Source organism: Cydia pomonella, chromosome 10 (genome assembly GCF_033807575.1).
Source record: "Cydia pomonella isolate Wapato2018A chromosome 10, ilCydPomo1, whole genome shotgun sequence".
NCBI classification, from domain to species: Eukaryota; Metazoa; Arthropoda; class Insecta; order Lepidoptera; family Tortricidae; genus Cydia; species Cydia pomonella.
This window is the reverse complement of record NC_084712.1, coordinates 8,362,328-8,379,822: the sequence shown is the minus strand read 5'-3', so window position 1 is coordinate 8,379,822 and position 17,495 is coordinate 8,362,328. Positions and strand designations below refer to the sequence as shown.

At 37.0% G+C, this 17,495-nt stretch overlaps 2 protein-coding genes across 2 annotated transcripts; one reads left to right on the top strand and one right to left on the bottom strand.

The window, feature by feature from the left end:
* Nucleotides 1-2,926: 2,926 nt before the first annotated feature.
* LOC133522013 (zinc finger protein 62 homolog) lies at nt 2,927-9,197 on the bottom strand. The gene is made up of 8 exons (XM_061857185.1): nt 8,789-9,197; nt 8,559-8,697; nt 8,321-8,456; nt 7,787-7,959; nt 7,276-7,412; nt 6,365-6,566; nt 5,348-5,466; nt 2,927-3,517 (listed from the first exon to the last, which is right to left on the bottom strand). The coding sequence occupies exons 1-8, from the start codon at nt 8,881-8,883 to the stop codon at nt 3,373-3,375; spliced, it is 1,146 nt and encodes a 381-aa protein (XP_061713169.1). The 5' UTR covers nt 8,884-9,197; the 3' UTR covers nt 2,927-3,372.
* Nucleotides 9,198-9,201: 4 nt separating this feature from the next.
* LOC133522012 (zinc finger protein 93-like) lies at nt 9,202-17,156 on the top strand. Its single transcript, XM_061857184.1, has 9 exons — nt 9,202-9,461; nt 9,655-9,784; nt 9,910-10,236; nt 11,439-11,617; nt 12,180-12,375; nt 14,231-14,346; nt 15,424-15,689; nt 16,141-16,168; nt 16,899-17,156. Exons 1-9 carry the CDS (start codon nt 9,337-9,339, stop codon nt 16,963-16,965), a joined length of 1,434 nt encoding a protein of 477 aa, XP_061713168.1. The 5' UTR covers nt 9,202-9,336; the 3' UTR covers nt 16,966-17,156.
* The last annotated feature ends 339 nt before the right edge of the window (nt 17,157-17,495 follow it).

Sequence of the window (17,495 nt, the reverse complement as noted above, 5' to 3'; positions counted from 1 at the left end):
GAACAAGTAATTCACTCATAGTCATCATAACTCATATTAATATGTCATAGTCTATGTGGTATCCCTGTTTTTCCAATAATTTGTAGATCTTATGTCGCTCTAGACAAAATGCTATTTATTCAGTGTCAGTGTCTGTCAGACTCTATAAAACAGCTTTTTTATCAGTCTCTCAGTAATATCAAGAGAACTTTAGGGCAATTTAAAAACTAAGCACTTATTAGTTTCGTTATTTAGTTACTAATTTAAATCAAACATTTGATTTAACAACAAAGATTCATTTAACCATTTACTATATATTACTTTGTTATCGGATTCTGTAAATTATATCCCTAATACATGAAACATTGATCACGAACACCGCCAAGTCCCGGCCGCAGACCAGACGATGCCGCCATGAATGCTTCATACCTAAACTAATACTTCAAAATAAATACCAATAAAACAAGCGTTCAAATAGAACTTTACTCGAATTTATCATTAACTTTTAGCCCTTCCAGCTATAGTGAGATTAAATTGTAGGTATAGCCAGCGAGTATCAAGGGTGAATTTACTCAATGCTACAAGTATCTGCACCTGTTCAGTTTTGACAGACTTGAAACTAAAGCAAACCTGCGACGCTCAATACGTTTAAAGTAATAAAACCTGTCTCTCATCTCAACAATCACAAATGGTTCGGATCCAACCAATCCTCAGCACATCTTCACCATTTTGTCGCGGCGTTCTCATTATGTATACTATATAGACAAATAAATGTACTAGACTACGACAATAGTCTACAGACTATAGAACGCCGCGACAATAGAAATAATGGTAGCGTGTGTATGTGGGTGTAGGAGTGGTTAGTCCTACCTTATTGTCCCGTCGTAGTCTCGTCTATCTGCTTCGCTCTTTTGCCTCTCATGCACCATCTGTGGTTAAAGGTATTATATGATTACAACGATCACCAAGTGTTTACAGCTAAGTATGGTATTTTTTCATATATCTATTTCCAAAGGTGATGGCCTCATCCATCAATACACAAGAGTTACATATATATCTATCAGTTAACTCTAGTACACATGAGCACCATCTTACCCGGCCGGATGAAGAGTACAAGTTGCCAACTACCTATGTAGCTGTATAGTCAAGGGGGCGTACCGCAGCCGAAGCTGCCCCTTGCGTGCTGATAAAGGAGTAACTAGCGGCCGAAGCCACCTTACTCCTACACGGGGATAAAGGAGAACCTAGCAGCCGAAGCCACAGAACTCCTAACGCCTTTCTCTGGATTCAAGGGGGCGTACCGCAGCCGAAGCTGCCCCTTGCGTGCTGATAAAGGAGTAACTAGCGGCCGAAGCCACCTTACTCCTACACGGGGATAAAGGAGAACCTAGCAGCCGAAGCCACAGAACTCCTAACGCCTTTCTCTTACACATTGATATAGGAGGATCTGCAGCCGAAGCCGCAGACTCCTACACATGCATAAAACACCCTAGTCCGCCTTAACTAAGATGGCCTCTAAACAGCCTCCACGACGTAAATCGTGGCAAGCTCAACTCATACAAACTTACTGCTTCCACGGCAAAGTCACGTGGCAAGCCAAAAGATTAATTAGTTAAATGTATAAGATATAAGTATATAACAAAGCGGTAAACACTTAGCTTTCTGGTAAACCAGCTCATGTGGTCACCGACTCCACGCGTCGCCTTTGTTCCCTTTACTAACACTTGTTATCACAGTTCTAACCACTTGAAGCTCTAACGACAAAATGGCTGTCCGTTAGCGACCGCAGCGTATTTAAATCTTCATCTACCTACATGAGTATCTATAAATGTAGTAGAAGTTGTCAGAGCTGTCAGACTAGATTTGAACCTTCGCGATACGATCCGATTCGACTTAACTCGATCGGATCGATCGTCGCGACAACAACGGCTACCCTTTTCGGGCTACCTTTTACCCAAGTGTTATTTATACGTCACAATTTCATAGAAATTTGACGTTTAAAATAACACTTGCGCGGCCTGGGCTATAAAAATCGCTGCAGACTTATCTTGGACTAACTCTAAACGTAGAAGCTTTTGGAACGCCTTCATTTACCCTCAATTTTATTTCAAGCCAATAGTGGGAAAATCTCATATAAACTGAGTACCTACAGCTGTCATGTTGGGTGCCGATTAATGGTGTTTTACCCTTAGAGCATTTGACCAACCGGAGTCGCCTTTGAGAGCTTACTCCTCTGTCGAAAACTTCGGCCAATGGTCTTACTCACGTCACACTTATTGTATGGATTGACGTTTATTTGACATGGCTATTTGTACGTTACGTAGAAACGGTTTCATTAAGTAAATTAATAATCCCGCAAATATTAAGAGAGAAACATACGATTACATGCATTGTTCAAATTTGATTATTTTCATGACGACAACGATGACGTTTTAATCGTTAAAAATAATCGGACAGACAGACGGACATGACGAATCTATAAGGGTTCCGTTTTTTTTGCCATTTGGCTACGGAACCCTAAAAAGGACGTTAGATAATATGCCAAAACCAAAAAAACATAAATCACAGACTACAGACTTTTGTTAGCTTCCTGATAGTTGGAACCACTTATAATCTGTGGGTTTTAACTTTGTTTTGACAGCTCTTTATAGCATCATAGTACAGATATCGCGGCCATATTTAACGTCCGTCCGCCAAATAATAGGGGGTATTACGCAAAACTCTGCGTAGGGGCGTCTCTAGCACATGTTGATATATATAATGATATGTCTCTTGCATATTCGAGCGATAAAGAGGCAGATAACGAAATTACGATTTTCGTGTTTCGCGGTAGGCTTCTGTAAACAAACCGCCCTGATGCATAAATGTCATAGTGAAAACTTTGTTTAAGGCATAGTATGTATAAGTTACTCTATAGGTTACGATATGTGATAGTGCTGCTCTCTGGCGGCAGACCATATATTGCACTAATACTACCTATTATCAAAGAGAGTTTGAAATAGAGGTGTATTGTCATTGAAAACTTTGTAGCCACGTAAATTTACTGCTATCTTTCAACACATGATTAAAACTTTTACAATGCCATTTGACTTTGATCCTTATTATTTCACTGATATGTGTTAAATATCAAAAAGTGGCGCCATCTTATCGGGCACAACCTAAAGGCTACGACGCCATCGCTCGAAACGATGTTGCCATAGCTTTGGCCTTTGATCTATTAGATGGCGCCATTTTTTGATATGTAACATGGCAGTAAATTGACTGTGGCTACAAAGTTTTATTCGACCATCCGCCTCTATTTAAAATTTTCTTTGCTATTGTAGGTACCTACTACTAGTACATACTGTCCTTATTAGGTATTGAATATCCCGGCTAGTAGATGTTTTATGAATATCAGTAGGGCTGCTCAATATGTCCTATGGCGATTTGCTCGTGGTGGTCTTGTTCCTCCATTCGATATTGCAAGTACGACGGTAGGCGTCCTTGCCGTTCCCCTTTGATTTTGTGAATTTTCCATCGGTGACCTTGTAGTATTTTCCTGCAATGATAAAAAATGATTAAGCAATTAAATTAATATCGACCCCACGGCGTAAATTATATTATGTGGCTTTCCCTTCTCAGGGCCCATATGCTTCATTTGCCACGTAGCCACGTATTGTTAGCATTTTTTATTCTGTACTTTATATAGTATAATACTATTAGCTTAACAACGTAACGGCTTAATAAAACAATATGGCTAATATAGTGTAATTTGAAGATTGTGAAAATGTGCGATAACTTTATTCGTCAGATAAGTTGCAAGTAGCTTATTCAGGACTTTACTTGGACATATGAAACAGGCCCTAAGAATCAAGTCGTTTTTTTATAAAATTCTATTTATATTTTAAAAGGTTCGTTTCTTGCATTTATTTGCTTGCTTCTACTAGAAGGTCTCAACCCCTTGTATTATTGTATTATTTTAGATTGAATGAAATAAATTTATTATTATTATTATTTGCCTACTGTTTGTAACGCCCCTTCATTTATTTTATCAGCTCATATAATTAACAATAAATTTTAACCTTATAATTTATTCAGAGGTAACTTTTTATTGCGATACTTAATAACAACAGACGACTTGATAACTAATTAACTACTATATTGCACTCTCTCAAGCGGACTTAATATTAGATATGATACGGTACGGTCGACGTCAAAGATATCATTGCATTTTTCCCATTTTAAAGTGTAAACATATCTATGATGTCTACTGTACAAGGAAAGGTGTTCTAGGTAGGTACGCAACTTTAAAATAGAGAATAAGTATTCAAATTCAACGTCGCCTCTTCTTTAGATAAAGCTCGTTTCATGTTGTTCAAAGAAAACACCTAGTATGTAAAATAGTGGAGGTATATTCCTGTAAAGTACTGTCGGGATATCGCAATTTTTTTAATACAGTTGCTTATACTTTACGCAGCTATTTAGCATTTACAAAGTTGTTTTTTACGAACTAGTGCTTTTTACTTTTCCAATTATTATTTTCTGCCCGTAATCTATATGTCCACACCAAAGAGTTTGGGTGTCCAAAATCACACGTTTATTGCATCCAGAAACTATTATTACAAGATATAAATCAAATATTTATTTGTTGTTTTTATTTTTTATTCGCCTATTTGTGTGTCCCACTGCTGGGCAAAGGCCACCCCTCTCGCTTTCCAATCCTCCCTGAGCTGAGCAAGATCCCGCCAATTATTTCTTATTATATAAATAAAATGTTATATAATAGGATTCTTCACTAAAACATTTTTATTATTATTGGCTGAATGAAACTACGAGTAGGTATGATTGCCACGTTGGTTGTCGTTAACAGAAAAAATGAAAATTTAAAAAGTAAAACCGGCGTCCGCTACTGTACCAAGCAGAAACGTCATTGCCACAATGCTTAGAAATAAAGGAAAAGTTGAAAAACTCTCTGCCTCGGGTGAGAAACGAATTCGCTACTCCGGGATACCCGCCCGCCGCTATACCGACTGAGCTACCGAGACTTACTCATTGACAGTGAAACGTAACGTTACGATAGATGTAAAGGAGACCCCTAAGACGCAAATGAATTCTCAAAAAAAAAAAAAAATAACAATGACTTTATTAGAATTTATGTACGAAATATCATTTGACATTCTTCTTTGGTTACTTTTCGGTGAAAGAAAATATATCGCTATAAAAACAGGTTTTATTGGAAACATTGCTTAGTTACTAATGTTTCTATTAGAACCTAGATTTTCCTTTATAGGCTGGAAGGTGACATGGCAGGCGCTTTCGTGGCAACTATTATCTGCGCCAATTTTTGGGATTAGGTCCCTAAAATGTAGGGTGGGAAAGTAGAACTTACTTAGTGTTGAATTTCTTGTAGCAGACGTCGCACTCGACAGTGCCCTGCCTCAGGTGGATGTCCTTGATGTGTCGCTTCATGTCGTGTTGGTACGAGAATGCCTTGTCGCAGTATGTACACTGAAACGGAACTTGGTATGATTTTTTTAAACCTGTAGCAAGGCTATAGTGGCAATAATTTCGTAAAAAATGCTGGTTGGATGCTTTTTCATTTAGCCTGAACCCTGTGTCTGAACTTATTTCAGAAATCCTGACTTAATTTGTGGATAAAAAATGTTTAGGCACGCAGTAAGATATGTTAGTTAAAATAATATATTGTGTTGCCGTTGCCACACCAAGACAGAAGACACACTTATTTTAGCGAAAAGAAAGAGTCAGTGAAAACTCTTTGTACATGGCGTATCGAGGGTTTTGGACCTTTTTATGCAGTGAACTCGATAAGTCCATAAGCATAACCTCTAGGTTATCCATTCTCAACCTTTTTTGAGTTGATTGGAGTCAAATAACTATTTTCGTCAACAACAAATGAAATTATTTTATGACATATTTTTTCCTAGTCATCTATCAAAGATGGCAGCACAATCTCTCGCTATACTGTAAACCAGTAAAGGATTCGTATTGGAGGTGCAAGCTCACATTGCTTGCCCTTAGAGTTGGTCAAAGGCACCTAGCCTTTCGAAGATAGTATATACCAGTGAATTTGGGACGGCCGCTGTGGCCAGGTGGTGTAGTGGTCAGGACGTTCGCCGAAGCAGAAGACGCGAGTTCGATTCCCGCCTTGGCCACCAGTGGATTTGGTCACTTTTTCTTTAGTGTATGATATCTATTTTTGCGGCATTGTTAACGCAATTTGCAATCATTTGCTAAAATTCCTTGCCATTTGCAAATTTACAGTTGCCAACATATTAACTTGACAAAAGTGAACATTCCGCCCACCAAAATAAAGTTAACTACGCTTAGTATAACTATTTTACATTGGATGTCTGTAATGTATGTATGGGTGTGTGTATGTAGATACCTTGAAAGGTCTCTGCGTGCTATGCACATGGCGCATGTGCTTTGCGAGATTACTGGACGTGGTGGTGGCCTTGGGGCACTGCGTACATTTGAACGGCTTGTCGGCCATGTGAGATCTCTTGTGCACCTTCAGCAGGTCCATGGTGCGGCCTTGGTATGGACACACGTCGCATTTGAAAGGAAATATGTTTTCATGGATACCCCTGAAACAGACATGTACCTATCTTAATTGTTTGTAACAGACCTAATTGTAACACATAGTAGGTATAAATAGTTATTTTTTATTCAATAAAACCTTTAACCTGCATTTATTTACTTATATTTATCGAATACAATTCAATTTTTTCTTAATAACAATGTTATCATTATTAACATACCATACACACAACACAACATAATTATTAACATTGTTGTATACAATTCAATTTGTTCTTGTTAAAAATGTTATCATTATTAACAAGAACAAATCATTGGATATAAAGAAAGATTGTATAAAAAATAAATGAAATTCAAAATATTATACTAACAATATTAATCTGTCTAAAAATAGGACAGTAATAAACAGTGCAATTTGTTTTAGTAACAATCAGGTCAGGTATTGGTTGCCAGCATGCTGTTAGTGAAACTAAACATGATGCAATTGCTGGCAGTACACATTTGGCACTGTGACTCTATACATTATAGGTCATAGGTACTCCAACTGTGTGCCATGGCGCCCTCAGGCGCCAGAGGGCGCCATAGACAGTAAAGAGTATTCACTTCGAATAGCATAGCTAGGTTTGCCACAAACAAGTTATAAAGTGACACCCTGTATGGGCACCTGTAGGTACTTCTTCTTGGTTTATCTTACTTTCTATCAGGTTTGATCCTATTAAAATATGTTCTATTTAAATTTACATAAGGATTACTTACATATGCACTAGCAGACTAGCATTGGATGAGCATGTTTTACCACATATATCACAAAGAAATTTTCTCTTTGTTAGTTCTTCTGGTGGTTTAGGCGCACTGTCTCCAGGACAACGCGATAGATGGTCACTATAGGAATCCTAGAAAGGAATTACACCATTATGTTTTGTGAGAAATACTATTGTATCGGTATGCCACAGTATCTTATATTTTTAACCCCACTAAACTAACTGAACAAAGAAATTTAAACATACTATCTTAGTAAATAGACTCCTGAAGAATGTTACGTTATGTTTGTACTTATTTAGTAGTGATGATGCATACATATCCCATAGAAGTGTTATATTTGACATAGCACTTGGCATCATAAAAAGTCTGAATTTGAGGCTTTCTCCAAAAATCAATGGAAGAAAAAAAATGCAACTCTTGTTTCATTTTGCTAAAGTTAAAATTTTGCAAAAATACACTATAATTAGGTTTCACTGCATTACACATACTCTCCATTGGTACTCACCATATCAAAGAAGTCTTTTCCACATGTATTACAACCCCAAATAGCTGCATCATCAGAAAAAGTAGGCGAGGGCATGTTGTAAGAATCATTACTGTCTTCATTGTGTTCGTCTGGCAGGTCATTAGGCTCTTGATCATCATCATTTTGATCGTTACTTTCACATTTTATATATTCTGTAAAATAAGTATATTAATATATGGTTATGTATGTATCAAACTATACAAATACAGCTGAAGAAGCTGAAGCTGTTCTAACTGGGCCACCAGTTAGAACAGCTTCTACGGTAAAAACTAGATGATATCAAATGACAAAGGGAAATAACAATTATATTTTCCATCTCTAACACTATAGCTACTTCTTATTCCACACTGCAAAGAATAAATATGATGTAATTTAACCCTATCCTTCATAATGTATCCTAGACTTTTATGGAACTTTAAAGGATTAAAGTAGTGAAGGGTAAGTTTTTTTTTAATGTTATAGTATAGTCAGCAAACGAATAGAGCAGTATATTGTTTCAAACTATTAATTCACCTTCTTTCACAGATAACTCTTCTAACTCTTGAAATCTTTTGTTATTCTTTTGGCACATATCCCTGAACATGATACACCCATTGAGTAGATCAAGGCAGTTTTGACACATCTGTGTCATGGTATCAGTCTTGCTGATCTGGAAACAATTATTAATAATTAAATAAAACAAATTTATATATTATATTACAGGAATATCAGAGCATGTAAATTTTTTTTAATACAAATTCTAAAATCTTACCGTAACACCGGAAAAATGTTTTATTTCTTCCGCAATATTGGGTTGTACAAAGTTGTTGAAAATGGGAACATCCCCATTTTCTGAAGCACATATTCTGCACATGCCTGGAGCTATTTTAAAGCTTGCTATACTATTATACCTGAAATATTTTTCCGTGCAGAAGAATTATTATTTGAAACACTCAAAACTAAGGTAGGCAGAGTAGGCAGTAGTCTAGTTTGAATACTTACGATTTAGATTTCTTACGCTTTTTTTGTTTCTTTTTCTTGGATTTGTGTAAAGCGTTGGCATACAACATAGACCTAAGTAAAAGCAGCGATGCCATTAGTTATACGTAGCTTAAATTTTCTGCAAAAACTTTTAGTATTCGTTAGAAGTCTATTTTTTAAGAAGAATAAAGCCGAATTTTGTAAATAAATAATGTAATCGAGCATTTGACAACCACTGAACCACAGACAAGACAACTCAAAGTACTGAAGAGAAGTGGAAAACTGAAATGAATGAATGAAAAATACCGGTTTTTCTCATTCGTTTATATACGACATGTTGCTATGTTGGCGAAAGTGGTGCAGGCTGCATTTGGACATCACTACATCTCTCAAAAAAATAAAAAATACAACATCCGGCCATAATTGTTAAAAAAAAAGACTACAACAACATTCTCTATCTTTACTATGCCTTATGTTTTTTTATTCAGTTTAGATTTATTTTTATTGTGATGAGTGCATTTAGTTGTAATAAAATTGTGAATATATATTTTTAAACGTATCTTTATATAATGGCGGTATACATAACTAAATCAATGCTCTCTAAGTTCAACAAAGCCAAATATCCCTCGACTTTCAGTAATGAAGACGATGGCAGTAACAACAGTGAGCACTGGCAAAAACTTGTAGCTGACTGGTAATGAACATTTATTTCATTTAATGGTGGATAATATATAGACATAAACTCTGTTTTACCTTCATATATCTTGTAACTTAGCTTATAAAATTTTGCTGCCCTTCGAATTTCTGGCTAACTACAGTACCTGGCTTAGTACCTGAATAGTCGCATTGCTAGAGAACGCTGATGATTTTATACGTACCTATTTCAGTAAGAAAACTGTGCGCCTGGAAAAAGATATGATATGTCGAATCTGTGCCAAAGGTGGCTGTACACCACTGACTGAAAAGGTCTTCGATTACGACATCATGAGTGCCATAAGAAGTATAACTAATGTCTCAGTAAGTCTTATTTTATGCTTACGTCCTGTCTGCTACCAGTGCTACCTAATTTTTAACTGACTGCCAACTATAGCTTCCTTGATTCAGAAGCTAGTTTAAAAATAAATAATTATTATTATTTACAGGTTTCAGCTGATGATGCCTTGCCTAAATACATATGCTCTGTATGTCTGTACAACTTAAAGACAGCATTAACATTCAAAAAGAATTGTGAGGCTTCTGACCGAAAGTTCCGTAAGATTTTACACCCCATGGGTGACCCGACATTCCACTCATATCCATATTCTAAACATGACTTCCAACTGATCCTCCATGATATGAAAAAGAAAAGAATGAAGATTGAAGAAGCAAAAAACAGGGAGCTAAAGAAACGGGAGAAGATTTCTATGAAGAAAGCTCCAAGGATCAAACAATTTAAATGTTCACCATGTGACATGTCTTTTCCTGATAAGGTAAGTATCTATTTAATTATATAAATAATTAAAAGAAACAGCATCAAAGTTATATATAAATGGGGAAAAGCGTATTCACAAATTATTTTCTTGCTGAAAGTTAAAGTTAAAATTTCCATAATTAGAGCTGTCTCCATAAGAGTCAGAGGCACAAGACGAAACATTAAAGCTTTTGAGTGTGAAGATGCCGGAATCATATACTGAAAGTCCTCCAAGACCCTTCTCTTCTACTACCTCTTCATATCACTACTGAAGGCAGCAGCTTTTTTTTTTGTATACTCTTTACCGTCTCCATGTTTATGTATATTGTATCTTATAAATAATAATGCAATGGGAAAAAAACTATATCACCTCTTAGAATGCACTAGGGACTTATAAAACTCCCATGAGACTCCAACATTTGAAATTATTTTAAATGAGACACACATAATATTAAAGAAGCCGTGAAGAAGATCATCAAAAATTTGATTGAAACATGTTGAGTGTTTAGTCAACTGAATAATATGTGAGTAACATGTCTAACATAGTTTTAAAACTAGGGACATGTGATATATCAATACCTCTGGATTCAATTGTCATAAAGAACATTAACTGTTAATGTCCTTTATGAAAATTGAACCCAAAGATTTCACACAGTTTTTACAACCTGACTGTCCTTGTCTAGTAAGTCCTACCTTTGAAGCACGCATTGTAAAATATAATAATAATAAATATTATAGGACATTATTACACAAATTGACTAAGTCCCACAGTAAGCTCAATAAGGCTTGTGTTGAGGGTACTTAGACAACGATATATATAATATATAAATATTTATAAATACTTAAATACATAGAAAACACCCATGACTCAGGAACAAATATCCATGCTCATCACACGAATAAATGCCCTTACCAGGATTTGAACCCGGGACCATCGGCTTCATAGGCAGGGTCACTACCCACTAGGCCAGACCGGTCGTCGAAATATGGAATATGAATTCTCATAAGACCTGTCACACAGCACACACTTGCGTAACGTACGCGTACCGCGTGCACAGGCCTTGCTGGTACCGAATGGCCAAGCCTTTATTTACAAAAAACCAAAAAATATTACAAAAATGTCTTTGACATTATAAAAAACTTATTTATGTATATTTTTTCGATACTTTCTATAGCCCTATAGTATCCAGGATTTACACTACATAAAACATTAAATTTCAGGACAAGTTAATGGAGCATCGACGCGAACGCCAATGCATGCGGCGCGCGTGTGAGCTTTGCGGCCAACTAGTCCTGTCCATAACTCAGCATATGCGGCACATTCACAAGCAGACCGTGCCGCATAAATGCAATACTTGCGGCAAGGAGTTCCCGATCATTGCACGCCTCAAGAATCACATGTGAGTTGCCATTTCGGCCACCAAAATTTATGATTACTGGACTGTATCTGGCCCGCCAGCTGCCCCTTGAAAATACTTTAATTCCATACAATCTGGCCAGTGGGTCTAAAAGGTTGGAGACCTTGGTTCTAGATAATCATGTTCAGGACAACAGGTACAATATGCCCTGTAGTCAATGATTATTTATAATTTCTGTTAATAACAGTAATTTCATTATTTTAATCATAAATAACACAGACAAAAGTTAAGGCAAGTTTTTAAAACGCCTGTAACCTATGCCACAAAAAGCTTATTCATTCCATTTGTTAGATAGACACTTCCGCTTGTATTGTAGCAGGCATTCATATTACGGCAGTGTATGTGTATATCACAACTATCACAATTTAGGAAAATTTCAGGCAGCTTATATATAGCATAAGTGTTACTAATATAGTTCTTCTGTAGACAGTTAAAACGTTTCATGGTGTTCTCCGATGGAAAATATAATTATCCAGATATAGTTGTTAGTTTTCTCCGGAGAAAATCATCCATTCAACGAATTCAGAAACAATTATTTTTCTAGGATGGTCCACACAGACACATTCAACTTCTTCTGCGACTTGTGCCCATACAAATGCAAGCACAAGTACTACCTGGTCATGCACATGCGTACACACACAGGCGAGAAGCCGTATAAGTGCACGCAGTGCCCCGCCACCTTCGTCAACCCGTCGAACCTCAACAAGCACAAGCTCACGCACCAGGAGAAGCAGTTCAAGGTCTTTAACATTAAATTAATCCAGTAGAAGGGTCTGTTTTTTTTGTTTTAATTAAGTTAATTGGCGTGCCACTGCTAAGCGTAAGGGGAGATAGGTCAACTTTTTTACTGCAAAATTTGGCAATGCATAGTAAGGTATATTTATAATAATACGAGTAGACTTACACAATACACACAATATAGATTCATATATATTGACATTAATGTAATTTGTAATGCAATCATATGTTTTTTTTTCTATTTATTATTTAGGGATTTTAATCAGTTACATGATTATGCTAGCCCCATCGTACCTTATTCTAGTATTCGTACATGTCTACTTATGGGACTTGTACCATTCAAAATAATCTATAACATATAAAAATATCTTTACAGTACATATGGGGCTACTTTATAGCACTAGTGCGAGAAGTAGCATATTATGTTACTGTGTCGAACATTTAAAGGGCCATATGTACTGTAAAACGTTGTACGATACATGTGCGAATAGGTAATTCGCAACTCGTGTCGATTTAAAACACTCCCTTCGGTCGTGTTTTAATTTATCGCCACTCGTTTCGAATTTCCTATTTTTCGCACTTGTATCGTAATGTACTATTTTAGCCTCTTCTGATGTTGGTACAGTTAAGATGCTCTAAAAATCAACTATATCCAATCTATTTACCTTGAGGACACTTAGTAACGCTTGTCTATCGCTTTCATTCTGTGCACATTCCTTCAAAATATGTTGCACATCTTCCATAGAACCGCAAACTTCGCAATTTGGGGATGGTTCGTTTTTCACCAAGTAAGCAAACTTTTTTGACGGAATATGCCCGGAACGCAATCTCAAACCTATCTTAATTAACTGTCTACTTAAATTACTGTTAGTAAACCAAGGTTTATGAGGAGGTTCCGATTGCATTGTCTTGTAAGTACCACACCTCCTTTTCTTTGCAACGTTCATCAAAGTGTTTTTTTCAGACATAATATGTTGTGTAATAAATAAATCTGAATCTGAATCTTACACTATTAAAAATAATTAAGTAATTAATTTAAAGCATTGTCAAATCAAAACGCCACTGGGTCAATTCAGTTGATAGACAGGTGGTATTTAAAGCACAAAAAAGATGTATTAGATCATTATGTAGAATACAGCAACTTGATTCATGTAAACCATACTTTAAATATGCTATACTGATATTATGAAGTATTCAGACTTACCCTTACCGCGTTTATTATCATACAGTAAATTGGGTCGTCATTATTAGCTACTACGAGTAGAACTAGGTAATAGAAGACTTGAGGTCACCACACATTGGCGCTGCCATAGCAACTTTGTTTATCAGCGACACCGCTAATTATAAGTGCGTCCATAAAGTTAAAAAGTATTTACAGTACATATGGGGCTACTTTCCCGCACACGTGCGGGAATGAGCACTTTCCGTGCATATGACGAAACTTTAAAGAGCCATATGTACTGTAAAACGTTGTAAACGTGCGAATAGGTAACTCGCAACTCCTAATTCCCTTCGGTCGTGTTTAAATGTATCACGGCTCGTTGCGAATTTACTATACTGTAAATAACTATTACAGTACATATGGTGTTTCTTTACCGCACTAGTGCGAAAATTAGCATATTACGTTACTGTGTCGAACATTTAAAGGGCCATATGTACTGTATAACGTTGTACGATACATGTGCGAATAGGTAATTCGCAACTCGTGTCGATTTAAAACACTCCCTTCGGTCGTGTTTTAATTTATCGCCACTCTTTTCGAATTTCCTATTTTTCGCACTTGTATCGTAATGTACTATTGTGATCACATTTTACAAGGGTCGAGGCGCAATTTAATTCATATTCTTTTTTCCGTAGTGCATGCTGTGTGAGAAGGCGTTCCGTACCAACGCGGCGCTGCGCGAGCACCACGAGGCGGCGCACATGAACATCAAGCACACCTGCAACTACTGCGGCCGGGAGTTCTGCTACAAGTGAGTTATTTAAAGGGTTACAGATATGTTATTTACCTGGAGATAGCATACAGTGTGCTGCGAAAGGATAGATCTAATAACTCCTTTGGTTTGGTACATTCCGTTACATTTGGGGGCGGTTGCACAAAACAACGGTAATCAGGAAATATATTTATAACGGGACACTTAATACCTGCGTAATTTAGGTCGAATTTCATTAGCCGTGTTTTCTTTTCATTCGTTATGAAGATCCTCGATAGGAGCACCAAGAAATTCATCCACCGTAAGTCTTAAGTGAGTGACCCAGTTATAAATGTCTTAGTCTCACGGGATTTATTAAAATTTAGTTGTTTATTTCAATAAAACCAGGTCCCTTGTTAATCAAAATAATATTACCTACATATCGTTACGTTATATCCTGTTGGAATAGGGAACCGACGTTCGACGGATGATGTCGAACAAAAGCCAGCGGTGCTTTGTGTCGGCGCGGCTTATATTACTATAAGTACTTTCAATTCCTCAGTGCTCTCAGCAAACAAAGTGGCCTTTTTAATAAAAGGCTTTATTTTATGTATTTCCTCTATTTTGTAGTATGAGTTAAGTATCATGCTAATGCTACAACTTAATGATCTTTGTATTCTTTTAAACAGAGTTACCAGGAGCGAATACAACAAAAGATATCTGAACACAATCAGCAATCAAATAAGTCGGAATTTGTCAAATTAAACTATAAAGTGGTCGATTGGTTTTTGTGGCGATTTCATACCATATATTTACGCTTCTGATTTTTTTTTAAATTTGAATCAGGCAACAGGGCCTATATTACAAATACCTCAATGACAAAAATATATTCCGTACATTATACATGTATTTTATAAACTTAAATTAAACACTATTTAGGCGACAAAATAGCGTGGTTCCGTTGAATCGTCAGGCCTTGTGTGTAGGTACTTCCGAGACACCCCTCCTTCCATACGTTTATGCCATGCGATTAGGAGAAAGCCAGAGATTTTGGAAGACCAAATTGGTATTCTATACATACAGAATGTAAACTTATTGACAGATAAAAGCGTGCTAATAATATATTTGATTGTCTAGATCAGACCTCCGCAAGCACGAGATACGCAACCACAACCGCACCAAGCGCGACTACATCGGCGGCGAGCCCTCCTACAAGCAAGTCGAGCGCATGCAGAAGATCCAAGAAAGTGCCGACGAGATGGGGCATTGGCGGCCTGAAATCGTGGGCCAGCCCACCACGATCGTGCAGGCTACTTACATAGACCCGGCCACGGAGCTACAGAACAATCACCATCTGTACTTCGCCGACGTCACTGGGATGATACAACAGCAGCCTACTATGGGTAAGTTACAAACAAAGCGCGGTACATGGCGCAGTGGCGGGCTGAAATCGTGGCCCGAACCACCAATTGTGGCCCGGCCTAAACCAATTGTGCAGGCTACTTACATGGAACCGGCCACGAAGCTACAAAACAATCACCATAATTTATATAAAATACAACAAGTGACGTCATAGTCAAATCCGCTACTTTCTTTAGTTCTGTCCGATTTATAAATTGTGTCAAAAATAACTGCTGTGCTGTCTACCTTTTTTCTAGTATTTTTTTGGTGCTTTATATCATACATGGTGTGAAATTATAAACATCTCTATTGAATTGCATGTAGTTGTTTCACTTGCCCGCTCAGCAAGTAATACATAAAAAAAATACTATACTTTGTATCAAATTGTAAGTCTTTACTCAAGCATATAGAAATAAGTCCATTGTGTATTTTAATACTTAATGTTTGTTTCAGTGCAACAACAAACCGTGCAGCTGGCCTTGTAAGTATACAATAGTTATTTACGATACAAGTGCAGAAAATAGGATCTCCCTTCGGTCGTGTTTTAATTTATCGCTACTCGTTTCGAATTTCCTATTTTTCGCACTTGTATCGTAATGTACTATAGGGAGCGTGCATGAACTGTAGGCTCCTGCGCTGCCTAGGAGCCGTCAGATTTTTGGCGCGAGGCGTAAATGTGATGTTTACTGTTCCGATGTAGCCCACAAGATGGCAGAACCTACTATGTGCAAGAAAACACGTGACGTGTAAATGTACATGTTTATGGTTCCGATTCGGGCCACAAGATGGCAGACCCTCCAACGCGCACGGCCCCTATATAACGTAATAGTTATTTTCACCACACCAGCTGGTAAAGGCTAACTTGATTGTTGAAAAACTGTTGAGAAAGTTGCATTTTATGTTGTTTGGTGGAATTGACTTAAATGCATGATGTTTTTGAATGATAAATATTTAACTTGTTTTGATTTTGTTTGATATTTTACCGATAGTATTTACCACGCGTTGGTGCGGTGAAAAACTTTGTCTTTCACTCGGTGGCAACCCTCGCAACGCTCAAGATTCCACATTTCGAATTCAATTTTGGAATCTTTCGCTTGCTCGTGTATGAATATTAGCACGAGCGGTTTTAAACAACGTTGTCCCCTTGTAAAAGAAGGTAACTATTATAAAAGATGCTAAACTGTAACTATGACTTGATTTTTTCTTTTCAGGCCTGATTTGGAAATGAAAAAGGGTGAAGTGAAAATATATGAAGCACAAGGAATGGCATATTACTAGTAACAAACTGTATTTAGTGAAATATATATTGGTATAATAGAATTAGACGTAGTGTAGAAGACATACCCCATATTTAACCTTTTTCTCGCCATTTTATTTACTTTTGTATTGATTTTAATGAATATGATTGATTGTAATGTAATACGAGTATTATGTAATTTATATAGTTAATAAAAATAGAATTTGTATGAGTAGATTGTTTCATTTAATCAAAACATACAATACTGCTATTAGAAGAATAGTTTGCGAACTGTATTAATCATGGTTCAGTTAAATATAACGTAAATTAAATTTATCCGTTCATGGGCACAGGCAGGTAGGAGCAGAGGCTTCTGCCCACCCCTAGGCCTGCGGCGATATCAACTTGCCCCCCTAGGCCTTCCGGGCCTCCGGCGATATCCACTCCCCGCCTTTCCACTGTTCAAGTTCACTGGCTGAATGTCCTAAGGTACGTACACGGAAAAGTACCAAACATGTACAATATCTTAATGTATGGGCTAGAAGGTTCTGTATGGGCTTAGATATTTTGG